Source organism: Neomonachus schauinslandi, chromosome 5 (genome assembly GCF_002201575.2).
Source record: "Neomonachus schauinslandi chromosome 5, ASM220157v2, whole genome shotgun sequence".
In the NCBI taxonomy this organism is placed as follows: Eukaryota; Metazoa; Chordata; class Mammalia; order Carnivora; family Phocidae; genus Neomonachus; species Neomonachus schauinslandi.
In genome coordinates, this window is record NC_058407.1 from 138,655,603 (window position 1) to 138,672,249 (window position 16,647).

Genomic DNA, 16,647 nt, shown 5'->3' on the forward strand with positions numbered 1-16,647 from the left:
CCCCTCACCACGGTGGAATTGGGCCCAGGAATCCCGATCTCATCCTCGCTGCTGCTGTATGACCCCTGCCTCGATCTCAGTTCCCAGCAGCCCCTATCTCACTGCTCCCTCTGCCGTTCACCTGCAGTCCCCAACTTTAGGGGGCACTTGACCTGGGCCTTGAAACATGGGTAGGATCTGTCAGACCCAGGTGTGGATGGCAAGACCCTTCCAGGCACAGAGCAGAGCATAAGCAAAGGACCCGGGGCAGCCCACCGTCTAGGTGGCTTGAATTCAGGGCTCATGGATGAGCACAGGCTGGGTCATGTCAGGAGGCTGAATGCTACAGAGTTTGCACTGAGTGGGAACAGAAAATGTGTGCACAAAGCACAAGGCGGAGGCCTGAACTCCAACAGGTTGGCCATGCTGGATGGCCATGTGGATCTGATGCTGAGTTCTGATCAGAACCTGGCCCACTGTGGTCACACTTGGGAATTCTCACACAAACAGGAGAGCCTGTGGGTCACCTGCCACATGAACTCGCTGCTGCCCTTGATTTGGAGCCTCATCTCTGTTCTGAGAGGTGGACACCGAGCTGGGGACCTTGGGGGGTCAGACTCGCATCCACACCCTCAAGTGTGCAGGTGGAGAACCTCCAGACACTGGCCTGGAATACAGGTCAGTAATCTGAAGAAGGGCAGCTTTTAAAAAAACACAATGCTTCACAGCTATTTGTTACAAGCACTTCAGAGGTTGAATTGATAAGACTTCCTATGTTACCAATCCAGGTAAACAAACTCCTTCCTACATCACAAACATCAGGTGACGGGCTGCTCACCAGGACGAGGGCTCTACGGAGCGACATGGGCATGCTGCTCCCACCCAGGGGCTGCTGTGGCGTCAGGCTCCCTAACAAACCTGGTAACTGAGGCATGCAAGCAGAAAGGACCAGCATGCGGACAAGTGCAGCTTAGAATAAATTAGAACAGAGCCTGGGAACACGGCAAAGTCTGGGGTATAGATGGTAAGTGGGGAGTGGCATTCACAGCGGCACTGCACGTGTCTCCTCTCTGGGACCAGGGGGAGGGTGGGCGTGTGGACACAGAAAGAAGGGCAAAGAGGAGGCCCATCAGCGTATGCAGTGAACCACAGCCCGTGATGGGAAAGTCGTAGGGAAACTCCATAGACAGGACCTTAAACGCCTTCACAACTTTTTGAGTTCTCACCTCGAGGAGAAATGAAAATGCCCAAGGAGCACTAAGTAAGAATGAGGTCCAGAAACAGCGTTTCGGCACTGACAGTTTACAACGAGGGAAGAAAGGAAGGCTGTGTGGACAGAGCTGCCCGCAGCACCACGTAGCCTCGCCGCGGGATGCTTACAGATCAAGGGGCCGTGGTGACGAGGAGGCCAAGCCCAGCGAAGGCAAAGAACTTATTATCCAAAAGAACCGAGGGGCGTCTGGGTGGCTCAGTCATTAAGCGTCTGCCTTCGGCTCAGGTCATGATCCCAGGGTCCTGGGACCGAGCCCCGCATTGGGCTCTCTGCTCGGCAGGAAGCCTGCTTCTCCCTCCCCCCTCTCCCTGCTTGTGTTCCCTCTCTCGCTATGTCTCTGTCAAATAAATAAATAAAATCTTTAAAACACACACACACACACAAAGAACGGAGCTGGGAGTGTGCACCTGTGTGCTGCAAACCACCCCATCTGTCAACACTAAACAAGCACAGGGGGCCACCTCTGGGGCTGGGACTGTGTGGGTCTGCATCGTCTTTGGCCCCTGAGCCCAGGGATCCTGGACACTCCACCTCAGCACTACTCTGTCTTGATGGCAAAGCCAAGTCCTGTAAGTTTCCTGACCTGGAAACCTCATAACTACTGGAGTTTCAGGAAACACATGAGAGCAGATGGCTTGCCTCGCTTAACAAGAGGGGAGCCGTGGCACCCTGGAGGCTCCGGGAGACCCCAAAGACCCCTGCCCAACAGGGGAGGAGAACCCAAGAATACGGCCCTGTGCTCGTGGGGCTCCCACCTTTCTGATGAAGTAATAATGAGGCACTTCGATCCCCAGAAGATTCTGGTAGGCGGGAGGCCGGGGGAAGCTGTCCTGGAGCAAGAAGCCGTGCTCCTCCGTGATGAAGAAGGACAGAATCACCACGTCTGTCTGCGAGAGAGGGGAAACAGCGCTGTTTCTAGTTCGGCGATACGATTTTCTATTTGGCAGCTAATCCCCATTTTCATGGTCAGGATGTTCACACACAACAAAGAAAGGATGAACACGTGAACAGTCTTACAGATAACCCACCTCCCCCTTCTGGAACGATGAGCCTCATGCAGTCTGAGGGCTGCTAGACCCTTCTCACGGATGGATTTTCTTGCAGCAAAAGCTAATCCTTCCCATCCTGGTTGGTGACTGAAACTAAAGAACTCTTGTGTTTTAAAGTTTTTCTGTTCAGTTCCTTGACTCTGATATAAAAATCAACAATAGGGACACCTGGGTGGCTCAGTCGTTGAGCGTCTGCCTTTGGCTCAGGTCATGATCCCAGGGTCCTGGGATCGAGCCCCACATCAGGCTCCCTGCTCGGTGGGAAGCCTGCTTCTCCGTCTCCTGCTCCCCCTGCTTGTGTTCTCTCTCTCGCTGTGTCTCTCTCTGTCAAATAAGTAAGTAAAATCTTTAAAAAAATAAAAATAAAAATCCATAATAGCAGAGGAGTGCCTGGGTGGCTCAGTCAGTTGAGCGTCTGACTGTTGATTTCGGCTCAGGTCATGATCCCAGGGTCATGAGACAGAGCCCTACATGGGGCTCTGCACTCAGCAGGCAGTCTGCTTGAGATCCTCTCTCCCTCTCCCTGCTCACATGCTCACTCTCTCTAAAAATAAATAAATAAATCTTCTAAAAAATTAACAATAGCAGAAAGATTTTCTCCTCTGCTTTCAAGAGAGAAGGGACACAGAGCCAAGAGGCCGGGTGCTCTGCTGGGTCCTGCGTGTGCAATTTGGAGAACCAGCACCGTCCGCAGCACCTTCTGAATGGGAACAGCAGGAGGTCGAAGACACCAGAGCCTCTCCTTGGTTGTGTGAATTCCTGCAATTTCACATCATCTTCACAAGAGCCCTAAAGAGGTATCTGATCGGAGTGCTGGGAAGTGCTTTTCACTGGGGATCAGCACGCGCCCTCCTCGCTTGCCTGGGGTCGTCACCCTCTACCGTGAGAAAACTCTGCGCATGGCTGCTTCTCACTCCTAGTCACAGAGATGCCGCCTCTGTGCATTTTACCACTCAGTGTTTCAGAGCCAAGGACTGGATCTGCTTCTCAAAGTCTCGGGGCGTGGACACTGACTGCTGATAATCTTGGGGCCCCCACTCTCACCACCCTGGGAGGGAACTTCCTTTGGCAGGGATACAAGTCCGCTAGTGTTGGCGGGCTGGCTGCCCCTGCTGACTTACTGGGAACCTATCATAGATGGGGAGGCACAGCCAACCGCTGGCTTTCGCAGGGAGCGCCAGACGTTCCGACAGCACGTTTGGAAAGTGTTGGAGTCCTGGACCCTACTGGGGGGAGGAATGCCCTACAGAGCCAGGGAGTCTGGTCAGGGTGGAGGGCAGGGACCAGGCAAGGAGGCCAATGCAGTGGGAATCGGCCTGTTGGAGGGAAGAGCAAGAAGTCGGCTGACTCAGCCCCAGGACACGCCCCCACCATGGCTTAGCTCCATTAACTGTTTCGGTAGCGGGCTCTGCTCTGGAGAGAAATACACAGCACTTGATGTAACAGGAAAACTGACATAGGACAGTCTGAGTGAGACCAGACAGAGAAGTCCGTGCCAACCCTGAGGGGAGACGCAGGCTACACATCCTTGAGGTGGCACTCTGCTCCACGGGCACCAACTTCCCTCTAACTTCCCCATAAACCACATCAGGAGATTGCGAACCTGCCGAGCCCCCCGTGACTAGATACAAACGCGGTGCGGCCATGGTACCGTGGGGCCTTGGCTGTCCTCGGTGGGCGGCTTCTTGTCCCCAGGCTGCAGCTGGGCTCCTGGTGCCTCCCGCACGGCCTCGCACACGAACAGCCTGGGCTCGCTCTGGTCCCAGAAATGGTTCATGGGAATGAGATCCATCAGTCTCTCATCCACAAAGGCGTGGCTCCTGAAAGAGAAGGCCCGTCCTGAGTCCTGAGAACTGAGAGGAGCATCTGGGTTCGCAGCCTCTGGAAATGCGTGCCAGGGACTTGGGTGAGCATCAGCAGGCTGGTGGGCACTGCTTAGGCTGCTGGCTTCGGAGCCCCTCCCCACAGCACGGTGCACCCAGCCTGCCTGAGGTGACTCTCAGATTGAAGCAAGTTGGTGAAAGAGGCCCAGTGTAGTCTTGTTGGAGAACATGTGATGCTTTGGCTCTGAAGACTCCATGGAGGGCTGTTGCCAGGACCAGTGGGTGGACCGCGCATCCTGCCAGGATGATGTGTGTGTTATGCTGCCGACAGACAAGCTGGGTCCGGAGGCAAAGGAAGGGTCAGATCTCAGAAGAGGACAGGTGCCCGAGGGGAGGCTGTGCACTGTCCCACCACCACCGGAGAAGTGACAGGCTGGGCTCCATGTGGCTCAGAGGTGGAGGGTGGAGGGAAAGCGTGAGTCTAAGACACAGTTCAAACAAGGAAAATGGGATGAGTCACAGACGGGGGGACTAAGGGAAAGGTTAGCTGTGAGGTTTCAGACCAGGCAACCAGGGTGGAAGAGCAACCAGGGTAGACAAGACCAGTTTCTGGAGAATGAGGCTCAGGTGATGGCAAGAAATTCCAGTGGACATCTGGAGCCAGATCAGCAGAACAAGGCTGGGGAGAAGCGAGGGTGGGTGTGTTCAGGTGGGACCACCAGCAGTGGCTAGTTAAGCCACCAGGGGAAAGAAGGTTCTGGAAAAGGCTTTGAGCTGGGTAGGGAGGTGGGGGCTGTAAGAGCAAAGGAACAGACTCCGGCAAGGCCAGCCGTGGGCTCTGCAGCCGTGGGCTCTGCAGCCGTGGGCTCTGCCACTGTACAATCGGTGCAGGTGCTGGCTGCAGCATCCCCCCCGAGTCCTGAGCAGCGCCCGTGGCCCTCAGGCGTCACCTCCTGCAGAATCAAATGTGAGTCCTTGGCAGAGCAGGAGCTACAAACACAAACTCCCTGACAGCGACCATTATTTCTCTAGAAAGACAATGTTGACCCATGCGGACGCCCTCCCTTTCCAGGCGCTGACAGAGCTGAATGACCACCACACTCACCCTGAGATTCAGCCATCGTGCGGCCCTGGTCGCCACTGCCCTTCCAGAAGCCCAGTTCTGCCAGGTAATTCCAGGGCCTCAGAGGCTCAAGTCCATCCTAACTGCCCGGGCGTTTTGGCCCTCCTGCCTGTTCTGAGCACTGGTAACTACTGAGATCCCTGAGGTCTGAAGTGTAACTCAGCAGCCTGCCTGAAAGCTGACCATTAACTGAGTATCAGTGTCAGTATTTTTTCAATGAAATCCTCCCAAACCACAGTCTTACTTCTTGGTCTCTTGGCCATTAAAGGGCAATGTCTCCCTCTGATCAATCTGCCCCGTCTTGAAGTCAAGGATGGTCACCGTGTCCATTTCCACATCGTAGAAGCAGATTTTGGAATCAGGGCTGTTGTCCGCCTGGGGGAAGAGAAAATGGAGCTCACGGTACCGCCTGGCTGACACGCCAAAGGTTTGAGAACAAGTGTCTGGTGTCCACGACCTGCCAGCCAATCTGGCCTTCCTAAGTGGACATCGATTCACTTTCATCCCACTGAGACCACAGCTCAAGCACTACTTTATAATTTCCAAGCACTGAAAACAAGTTCTAAAACGTCGTGAAGGTCCGACTCTAGCTGTCCAGCTGTGGCCAGTGCTGACCTGAGTGATGTCATCCTCACTGAGGGGGACTGACCACAGACACAGCAGGGAGTCCAGGTCCCAACAAACCAGCTCGGCTGCTGGGGCAACAAATACCAGAAATTCAGGGAGACTGTTCCAGGCTTTATTCTAAGAGACGGTGGAAAGCTAAGGGGGCCTGAGTACTTAAGAAAGGCCAAGAAATGAATTTGTCAACATTTTAGACAGAAGATACTGTAAGCTTAACAGCAGCAGAAGGATCACAAAATCAACAGGTTTGGGTACCTATGAATATGCTTCTAATCTCCGGGAACACCATTAGCAAAACGAAAGGCAAACAATAGACCGGAGACACGTCAGCAACACTCAAGGCCCCAGCCTCCTGCCCCAGAGAATCCAGACTCTCCTTTCCAAAGCACACTCCCCACCCCCAGGGGAGCGCCGGCAGGGCTGGAGGGGAGGGTGGGCAGCTGATTTTCACTGCAAGCTCTCTTGTGCTACCTGAACGTCTTCTTTTTGTCATTTTTTCTTTTACCATGGGCAAGAATTCCTGATGCAAGGAGAGGCATTCTCATCCTTCACTGTCACTGCGTGCTGGAGAAGCGGGTCTCCAGGGCCACTCATCACTGCGCCGTCCCCACTCCTGCATTCACCCCCAGCACCATGGAGATGGTGCTACATCCCAGGATGCTCTCCCCCTCTCCCCCACTGCACGCCCCGCTTCTGGTCCTGTGCATGCATGTTCTGGCACCGCCCTCCAGCTGCCTGGATCAGTGACCCTGGACCGCCCATCCTCCCCATGTCCCGTCCCAGTGCTCAGCCTGGCAGGACTACTCTTATCCTTCCAAGATCCCCATTTCCAGCCAGACTCCCCTTCTGAGACTCAGGCTTGTCTTTACAGGCCCACTTACTGCTTTGAGATGCCTCAAACTCAACATTGAAACAGGACGCCACATCATCCCCGCAAAGCTCCTCACCAGGTTTCCCTTTCCACCTCCACACTGCTTTGAGGGGTAGAAGCGTCCTTGCACACATCAGCCAACCCCAACCCCCAGGACAGCTGCAGTGGGCACCACCACTGAGAAGCAATCCTAGAAAGAGACGACATTATGCACCAAGGCTGGTGCCTGTGTGATGGCCCACTGACCGTGCCAGCCTCGGCCTCGCCCCTCTGCCACAGAGAGCGGACCCTTGGCCAGGCCAGGCTCTGCCACCTGCTCACACTCTCAGTGCCTCTGCTGGTGCCCCCCCGCTGCACGCTTGCCTGGCGGGTTCACAGCTCCTCGGGAAGCCTCCCGACCGGCGGCTTGCCCGGCACCACGTGGCACAGTTTGACTCATTCTTAGATGGATGTCTGTTCATCCACAGGGAGGGGCTGAGCTCTCCTGTTTAACCACTGGCCTGTGCCCACAGTGCCCAGAGAAGCGCCTGGTTCATGGAAGGCAATCGGTAACAAGGCTGTGGATGAATGGATTCACGAGCAAACACCCGTGGGCGGCAGGGCCCACTGCCTGAAGAGCGGGACAGACATGCGCACGTCAGTGCCCTTCAGGACCTACCCTCTAGCTGTCATCACGCCTTTAGTTCTCTAAGCTAGAGCTCAGAGGTCCTTGCAACCCCCTCGAGCCAACAGAGCACAGCTGGCTGACGAAAAGGGATAGAAAAGAGAAGAGCTACAGAGCCCTGCAGAAGGAGAACTGCGGTTTCAGAGGAATTAGGGACTGGGGACGTGTGGGGGCTCAGGCCTCGTGGCAGAAGGAGAGGTGGGGCCGCAGAGCTGTGTGCGAAGATGGGCACAGCCCGCGGAGGACGGCGGTCCTGGGAGAGCAGCCGCTGACTTCCACCCACCTTGCTGAGGAGGATGCTGATCTTGCTGCCACTGGCGTTACACCTGAGGGAGGCCATGCCCGCTGCGCCCGGGATCAGCGAGGCCAGGTTCTTGTCGCTGCAGTGCACTTTCGCCTCTCTGCAGGGGGGACACAAGGGTCTCAGGGCAAAGCACAAGCCCAGCCCTCGGCCATTCACCCTCCCCGCATGCGGGCAGCTCACAGTCCAGGACCGGCTCTCTGAGGGACTGCAAACCTTCATCCACGAAACTCGGGGCTCCTCAAAGGCCCAAGGGTGCTCACTCTGAGGGTCTGGACACCCAGGAGAGGGGCCAGCTTAGAACCCAGGGCTAGCTTAAACTTTTAAAGTTTTTAAATTGAGGGGCGCCTGGGTGGCTCAGTCATTTAAGTGTCTGTCTTCGGCTCAGGTCATGATCTCAGGGTCCCAGAAATCAAGCCCCGCATCGGGCTCCCTGCTCCACAGAGAGTCTGGTTCTCCCTCTGCCTCTCCTCCTGCTTGAGCTCTCTTTCTCTCTCTCAATCAAATAAATAAAATCTTTAAAAAATAATAAAATAAAGTTTTTAAATTGAGATATAATTGACAATAACATCGTATTACTTTCGGGTGTAAACAAAATGATTCAAGATTTTTCTGGGTGAATTTTTAAAGTTCCTAGGTTTACTGAGCCAATATGAGTATGTATCCCCCCTACTCTTCTGACACAAGAAGCAGCCGCTCTGCACCCAGCTTCCCTCGGTTCGTCCTGCCAGAACGGGCTGTTGTCACACTTGCTACACCTGCGGAGAAACAAAACTGCAGGTAAGCAGCCCCCGCTTAGCTGGTTCTGGCTTGTTGCTGCTGCTACGAGAAGTACTGGGTGGGAAGCAGTGGCTCATCCGATTGTTCTCACTGAATTCCCATTTCCTCCGTGTTTCCCTAACATCCTCTGTCCCAGGAGCCCTCCAGGCCTCACGTGACATTTCATGGTCCCCTCTCCTTCAGCTCCTCTGGGATGGGACAGTTTCTCAGACTCCAGGCTCATGTGTGCATCTCCTGCCTCAGTCCTAGAATTTCTCCAAGGAGCCTGGTCCTTCCGATGGAGAATGCTGTGGAAACCCGCATCCAGGTGCCAGGCATGCTTGCTGCCTCTTGGCCGCCGCACAGAGCCAGGACACACATGTGGACTAACTGCCAGATGTACGTGTATCTGACCCAGCTGTGTCTGTATTAAGCTAAACATGACTTCCACTCAACCTATCACCATGCGGCTCCTCTCGCCTCGTCCCCCTGCTTATCTGTCACCTCCTCCCAACAGAGAAGTCCCAGCTCCCCAAACCTGCATCGGCTACTCAGTCCTTCACTTCTGCATGCCTGAGTGCCGGTGGGGGCCGGTCACCCCATGCCCTGTGTGGGGGAGCTCCATGGACTGCAGGGCAGCACCGTATGTGGTCCCCCAGCCAAGTGTCAACAACGCCGCCGATCCCCAAAGGGCTGGGGTCAGCACCGCCTCTCCAGGGAGGCTGTTTCACACATTTCTAGCACATTTAGATTGTTCTTCCACATTCCATATTTCATCCTGGGATCCGCTAAAAGATTTTTAAAATTTGCATACTTTTTAGGCTCACTTTGTGCTATAAAGTTCTACGGGCCCTGACAACTACAGTGCCTTGTATCCACCAAATAGAAAATTTTACCACCTAAAAACTGCCCTGCTCTATGTGCTCAACTATACTCCTGTTTGCTCCCTCCCCCAGTATACAAAGATTAAGAATTTATGCCAAGGGGCGCCTGGGGGGCTTAGTCGGTTGAGTGTCCAACTCTTGATTTCAGCTCAGGTCACGACCTCAGGATCCTGAGACTGAGCCCCGTGTAGGGCTCCATAATCAGCGTGGAATCTGCTTGGGATTCACTCTCTCCCTCGCCCTCTGCCCCTCCCCCCATTTGCTCCCTCACTCTTTCTCCAATAAATAAATAAATATTTTTTAAAAAGGATTTATGCCAAAACATAAGGTGTTACAAAAAATTTAGTAGAATGAAAAAAACTCAGTGGAATGAAACGGGAACATGAACAGGTTTCCAGCTCCTAACCATTTTCTACACACCACTTTGTCTCCTAATTTTTTTTTTAATATTTTATTTATTTATTTGACAGAGAGAGACAGAGTGAGAGAGGGAACACAAGCAGGGGGAGTGGGAGAAGCACGCGTCCCGCTGAGCAGGGAGCCCGATGCGGGGCTTGATCCCAGGACCCTGGGATCATGACCTGAGCTGAAAGCAGACGCTTAACGACTGAGCCAGCCAGGTGTCCTGTCCTGACTAATTTTTAAAATGTGCACAGGCATCCCTCATTTAGTACACGTCCAAGATACTGTGTTTTTTAACAAACTGAAGGTCTGTGGCTACCTGCGTTGAGCAAGTCAATCAGTGCCATTTCTCCAGCAGCATTTGCTCACTTGGTGTCTGTCACATTTTGGTAATTTTTGCATTATCTCAAACCTTTTTATTATTGTTGTATTTGTTACAGTGACCTGTGATCAGTGCTTACAATGTGCTGGAAGTTCACATGATGGTTACCACTGTTTAACAAAAAAGGAATTTTTAATTAAGGCATGGACTTTTTTTTGGACACAATGTTACTGTATATTTAATAGACTATAGGCGAGTAAAAACATGACTTTTGTATGTACTGGGAAACCAAAAAATTCATGTGACTCATTTTATTGTGATATCTGCTTTACCAAAGTGGTCTGAAACTGAACCCACAGTATCTCCAAGGTAGGCCTGCACTTTTATTTAGACAAAAATTGTACCTTCGGGAAAGATCAAAGCTTTTGAAATGAGCCAGGTCTGTCCCCACAACCAGGAAATTTCCGCAGACGTCGAGGAAGCATGGGCTCCCCTCTGCCTCGGAGAACAGTAAGAGCTGTTTCACAGTCCCCTGAGGAAAAGGAAAGAATTAGGATTAAGGAAAGCAGCCTGTGCAGCCTTTCATTTCTGTTAATGAATGTTACTCAAAGGTAATCTTGTACACACTAAGCTGACACTCAGTGTTTACTGATGGCCCAGTGTACCAGCACCTTGCAGATTCTAATGCTACATGGGGAAGATTAGGGGTTTCTGGTACTCACAACTGCTAAAACCCTGGGAATTTCCCAGGATAAGGGCCACAGAGGTGTCTTCTGTTCTGTTACTGAAGGGGACTTTTGGTCTCCGCCCAAGGGCGGGGTGGGCTGCCAGGACGACCAACCAGTGATCAGAGGGTTCAACTTTCAGTCCCACCCCAACCTCCAGGGAGGGGACAACACCCCCCAGGTTGAATCAATCACCAATGGCCAATGACTTAGTCAATCATGACAATGCAATGAAGCTCATAAAAACCCAAAAGGACTGGGTTCAGAGAGCTTCCAGGTAGCTGACCACCTGGAGGTGCTGGGGGGGATGGCACCTAGAGAGGACTCTGTGCCTTCCCCAGACCTCGCCCTGTGCATCTCCTCATCTGGCTGTTGATTTTTCCCTGAGCAATGTGAGCCACTCCAGCTGACTGGAAGAGCCCAAGGAGGACGGACCCTCCACTGTGCAGCCTGTGGTCAGAAGCACAGGACTGGGGACTGGCCTCTGGGGTGGGGGTGGCGGCGATCGGGTAGGGCTGAGCCCCTCACTTGTGGGGCTGACGTTGTCTCTGGGTGGACAGTGTCACAACTGAGGCGAATTCTGGGCACCCTGTGGTATCTGAGGAGCCCCACCCCCCACCACGCTGGAACCAGCTCTGGGAACTTAGAAGATTCCCTCTTTAACTACCTGCCATTCACCTGCTCACCACCCCCCAACCATGGCCTCTTCCTCCCCTCTGCTCTGGCCTCAGCTGGGCAGCTGGGGCTCCAGGTCTCCAGACCTTACTGGTGGCCCTCCTACCTGACCTCACTGTTGGCCAGCTCCCCCAGGCTCTCCCACTACACAGACACAAAAGTAATCTTCTTGGAGAAAATAACACAAAACCAAGAAACAAGCCAGAATGCTTGTCACCATCACACCAGACTTCAAGACCCCCACTGTCTCTGAGGTAAGGGCCTTCAGTCCAGTCAGCAGGCCCTCCTGCCTCATTTCCCACTGTTTCTGCCTCCACCAGCGTCAGACACCAGCCCCTTCCTGAGCTCCGGCCCTGTAAACGAGCCCCTCACGGGGTGCCCGTCCCTCCTGCCCCAACGGAATAAAGCACAGGGATGAGCTCCCCCTTCCTGTGTGGAGAGAAGTCCAGTTAGAGAGCTGGAAGGGGCACAGCAGCCGTCTAGTGTCGTCTCCAAGGAGCAACAACAAGCGAAGCTTGTGTGTCTACGTCCTCAAGAGCTCCTTGCTGGGGAGAAGGGTCTGGAAACACAGTCCAGGCTTCCAAATCCCAAGTTACTGTACGTTGCCATACACATGCTGGCATTATATTACTAGTTATCAGGGACCCATATTCCTTTTAGTTAAAATATTAACAAGAAGACTTAACTCCAGGCCATCTGTTGTCAGAGACCCTCAAGGCCAGCCACCCGGGACCCTCAGTTGCCATGTTTCCCAGCAGGCCATTCTCCCCTTCCCAGTATGCCCTTCACCCTTTCCTAGCAGTCTGTTCTTCCTTTCCTAGTATGTCTTTCCTGCTTTCTCAGCATGTTGACATTCCTGTAAAAATTAATGAAAAGAAACCTCATTTAAAATGAACTACCACAGCCGGCAGGGGGCGCTCTCAGCCCTACCACTCCTGGTCAATTACAGAACCAACAGGAAGAAAGGCCCTTTGCAGATGGAGGAAGAAGAAGGAAGCAGGAAGCTTTCCTCCTACCCTGCAAGAGCCCAGCCAATGAGAAGCCCCCAACTTAGAACGCCCGGTTTACTCCAGTGGACTTTCAGTTTACAACAGCCCTCCCAACTTGCCACTCTCCTCCTTGGTTTTCCGGGCTTGCTTGGTTATTTGTCCCTATTGGATGAGCTTCTGTCCTCTTTATAAGCAAAGTCCTCAACTGATGCTGGCAGATCCCACAGTGCACACCCAACAAGATTAAAACAGATCCCTCAAAACCTCTCCCCAGAACAAAACCCTCTAAATACAGATGGCCTTCAAGATTACATAATAGATTACAAGGTTCAGGGCCTCATTATCCCCTGCACTAGACCCTGTAGCATCCCCATTTTACCTGTGAGAACAACCAGTGGCTGGGAATGGAGGTCTGTTGAGGACCTGTGAGCAGTAACTAACACTGTTGCCCCTCAGCACCCGATGTTCCCAACCTCCCACGCTACCAGCATTCATTCCATGCAAAACTTTCGCCACAGTGGACCTCTACAGTGCATTTTTAGTATTCCAGTTGATAAGGATAGCCAGGAGTGCCCCAGTGTTTCTCCGAGCATCCTTCTTTTCACAAACCTTAAAAGCCGATTTGGATGATACAAAGCTTTTTGCAGACTCTAGGTTGTGAAAACATGTAGATGATTTGTTTTGCTCCCGCTGCTCAAACCTCTTCACAGGAGACAATATCCACCTGTTAAGACTTTTGCTCTTAAAGAGACAAAGTCTTCAAAGAAAATTTGCAGTTTGCTCAAACTCAGGTCCGATGCTTTGGGCATCTTATCTCAGAACAAGGACGACATCCGGATGCGGATGAAACTCCTCATGACTGCTGAACGCTGCTAGATCACCCTTGGACTCCCCAGGACCATTTACAGGACACCCCACTGCTCATTTTCATGGTTTACTGATGGTTCGTATTTAAAGGAAAAAAATGGTAAACATTGTGCTGGGTCTGCTATTGCAACTCCCTGTGAAGTCATCCAGGCTTCGATGTGTGAAGTGCCAGTGACCTCCGCCCAAAAGGCTGCTGCATGCCCATGCTGGAGCCTGTACCTCAGCCAGGGTAAAGCTGCACGTATTTATACTGACGATCAGTAGGCCTTTGGGGTAGCCCATGGTTTGGGGATGTTAAAGAATCAACAAGTTTTCCTTAGCTCCAATGGGAATAAAATTTAAGATGACTCCTATGTCCAAAATTTATTAGCTGCCATACATTTTTTTTTTTTTTTTTTTTTTTTTGGAGAGTGGGGAGAGGGGCAGAGGAAGAGAATCTTCAAGCAGACTGTGCTAAGCGCAGAGCCCAACATGGGGCTTGATCCCTCCACCCTTAGATCACAACCTGAGCCAAAACCAGGAGTCGGACGCTTAACTGACTGAGCCACCCAGGCGCCCCTAGATGTCACACTTTTGCCAGCAGCTCTGGCTATTATTAAGGTTCTTGGGCATTCAAGACTTGACTCTCTGGAGGCCAAAGGAAACCACATCAGGAGACTGATAGCTAGACCTCTGTCATTTTCCAAAGGGATGTTCTTTCAACTGACAATTTGGAAAAACTGACCAGAGATGCCCTACAATTGGCCCCAGAAAAGAAAGACAATGGTGGAAATCTAACAACTGTGAGTTTGATAAAAAGAAAACTCTGGTTTGGACCAAATAACAATCTGGCCCTATCAGAAATTCCAAAATCCTACTACTTACCACTGTATATGTGTTAAACCACTGTTTTACTGACAAAATGATAGCGTTCATGAACAAACATTGGTGGAGAAATATTAATGAGGCCACAAAAATTGCCCACCTCACTTGTCCCGCCTGTTAAAAGTATAATCCAGAGAAACCTGTTCATACAAATGGATTTCATAAAACTCCCCCATCTCACGGATATGCATGTTTTGGTCACAGTCTGTATGTTTTCTCACTGGACTGAAGTTTTCCCTTGCAAACAGGCCACTGCTTCTTCTGTGACTAAAATTCTGTTAGAAAACATTACCACTACCTGGGAACCCCCTCTCAAACTACACAGTGATCAGGGAGCCCATTTTACCAGGTGGGTGCTTCAGTAAGTCTGTCCTGTTTGGCTGGTTTTCCAGCATTCATTGTGCATACCACTCTCAATCAGGGTTAGTTGAATTCACTAACAGCACTATTAACACTCAATTGTTAAATTGTGTAGAGACCCTTCAACTATCTTGGCCTAAAGCACTACTGCTATTGGTCCTGAATTTCAGATCGACCCACTTGGGAAGGCACAGGCTCTCACCCTCTGAGTTAGTCACAAGACGTTCCAATGCACTTGGCCCCTACCTCCCTGACCCACAGTTGATAAAGGGAGATGCACTTCAATATTGTAAAGGCCTGATTGCCTCTATTAAAAATGACCATGCTTTGGTAGCACAATCTTTCCACAGTGTGCTCCTAGGAGACAACAACTTTAGATCAACCTCGCAGCAACATGGAGATTTTGTCTGTTAGAAAAGATGCCTCCAGAAAGATTCTCTTCATCCTCACCGGAAAGGTTCTTATCAGCTACTGGTCATCAACCTTTGTGCTGCCAAACTACAGGATTCATGGGACACATCTATAGAAAGCAGCAAGCCCTGACTGGCCCTGCACGCCCTCTGGTGACCTAAAGGTACAGATTTCCTGGAATTGAAGCAGATGACATCTGATGAGACTGCTTTCCCCAGATGTCCAGCCCAGGCCTGTGTGCCTTTTCCTCACTGCTGCTGCTTCTCTCTCTTTCGTGGAGAGAGATGCTCTTGTCTGCATTTCTCAAGCCCTTGAGAAAGAGGGAACCTCTCCTGTCTGTGGCCTTTCAGTAACAGCCTCATTACTATTCTGTGACAAAGTCATCTTTCACTTGTTTTTCCTGAAGGCTTAGAAGGTTCAGAATTTACAAAAGTCTTTCTTTCATCTGAATTACTATCCAAATTCATGTGGTCTGAATTCACAACTTTATATGCTGTACTGAGAATGCATCTGGTTCCACACAGTACCTTTGAAATAACAATACTGTTTTAAGACATCTTTGAAGTTTTGCTGTTTTGCAAAGAGTTCACCATCTATTGCTTCCTTTTAATATTTGCACTGGTTCTTTGCAAATGCACTAAGTTAGTTCTTTCAGTGTGCTCTTGAAGTCTCCACCATTCTGCTCTCACGGTTGCTTTAAGTGGAGATTTTAGGAGGCGTACACGACTCTGGGCTTGCTTTCACAGGGAGACCCTTTCTCGCCTACGTCAGAATAAGTGCCAGTAAATATTTCAGTTGGCTACTTTCACACCTGGTTCTGGTCCATCATACAATTTGGCATTATCATGTTACTTACTGTTTTGTATCATTATTTTAAGGTTTGTATTTTGTTACCTCTTCAAACTTTTTAAAAATGATGTACCCAATAAGGAGATGCTCTCTAACTCTTATAACGTCGGAAAGATACAAGTTTTATGCTGGAGTACCTGAGATTTTTCTCTCCTGACCTTCGTTGTTACTCAAATGGGCCCTACATGGTTTGCATCAAGCAGTGCACTTCGCCACCAAAGTAGGACATGACAACATGGAAAAGTCCTTCCTGGCACTGAGGAACAACACCACTAAATATGGAAAATGTGATTTGATCAGTGATGCTTTTAAAGAAAGATCTTTTTTTTTTTTTTTTTTTTTTTAAAAAAGATTTTTTTTATTTATTTGAGAGAGAGAGAATGAGAGACAGAGAGCACGAGAGGGAAGAGGGCAGAAGGAGAAGCAGACCCCCTGCCGAGCAGGGAGCCCGATGTGGGACTCGATCCCGGGACTCCAGGATCATGACCTGAGCCAAAGGCAGTCGCTTAACCAACTGAGCCACCCAGGCGCCCCTTAAAGAAAGATCTTGATCAAGAAGAGGAAATGTGAAACTTAAGGAAACCTCATTTAGAAAATGGAGCCAGGAGGCCAGCAGGGGGCGCGCTCAGCACCACCATGCCGGTCGGTCGCTGACCCAACAGGCAGAGACCCACCATGCAAGTGGACAGTACAGCTGGCTCTGGAACAGGGGTTGAGCTGCACTGTCCATTTACACACTTACACGCAGATTTTTTTTTTTTTTTTTTTTGGATACAGTACTGTAAAGGTGTTTTCTCTTCCCTGTGATTTTACTTTCTTTCCTCTGGTTTGCT

The 16,647-nt window shown here is 51.2% G+C and overlaps 1 protein-coding gene across 1 annotated transcript in view; it reads right to left on the reverse strand.

Moving 5' to 3' along the window:
• Positions 1-16,647, reverse strand: part of IFT140 (intraflagellar transport 140) — a 75,043-nt gene that overhangs the window by 36,227 nt on the left and 22,169 nt on the right. Inside the window, exons 12-16 of the mRNA XM_021698070.1 lie at positions 10,479-10,606; positions 7,690-7,807; positions 5,492-5,622; positions 3,953-4,121; positions 2,008-2,139 (exon numbers count right to left, since the gene is read on the reverse strand). Coding sequence (XP_021553745.1) covers positions 2,008-2,139; positions 3,953-4,121; positions 5,492-5,622; positions 7,690-7,807; positions 10,479-10,606 — 678 coding nt within the window. The remainder of the gene's footprint in view (positions 1-2,007; positions 2,140-3,952; positions 4,122-5,491; positions 5,623-7,689; positions 7,808-10,478; positions 10,607-16,647) is intronic.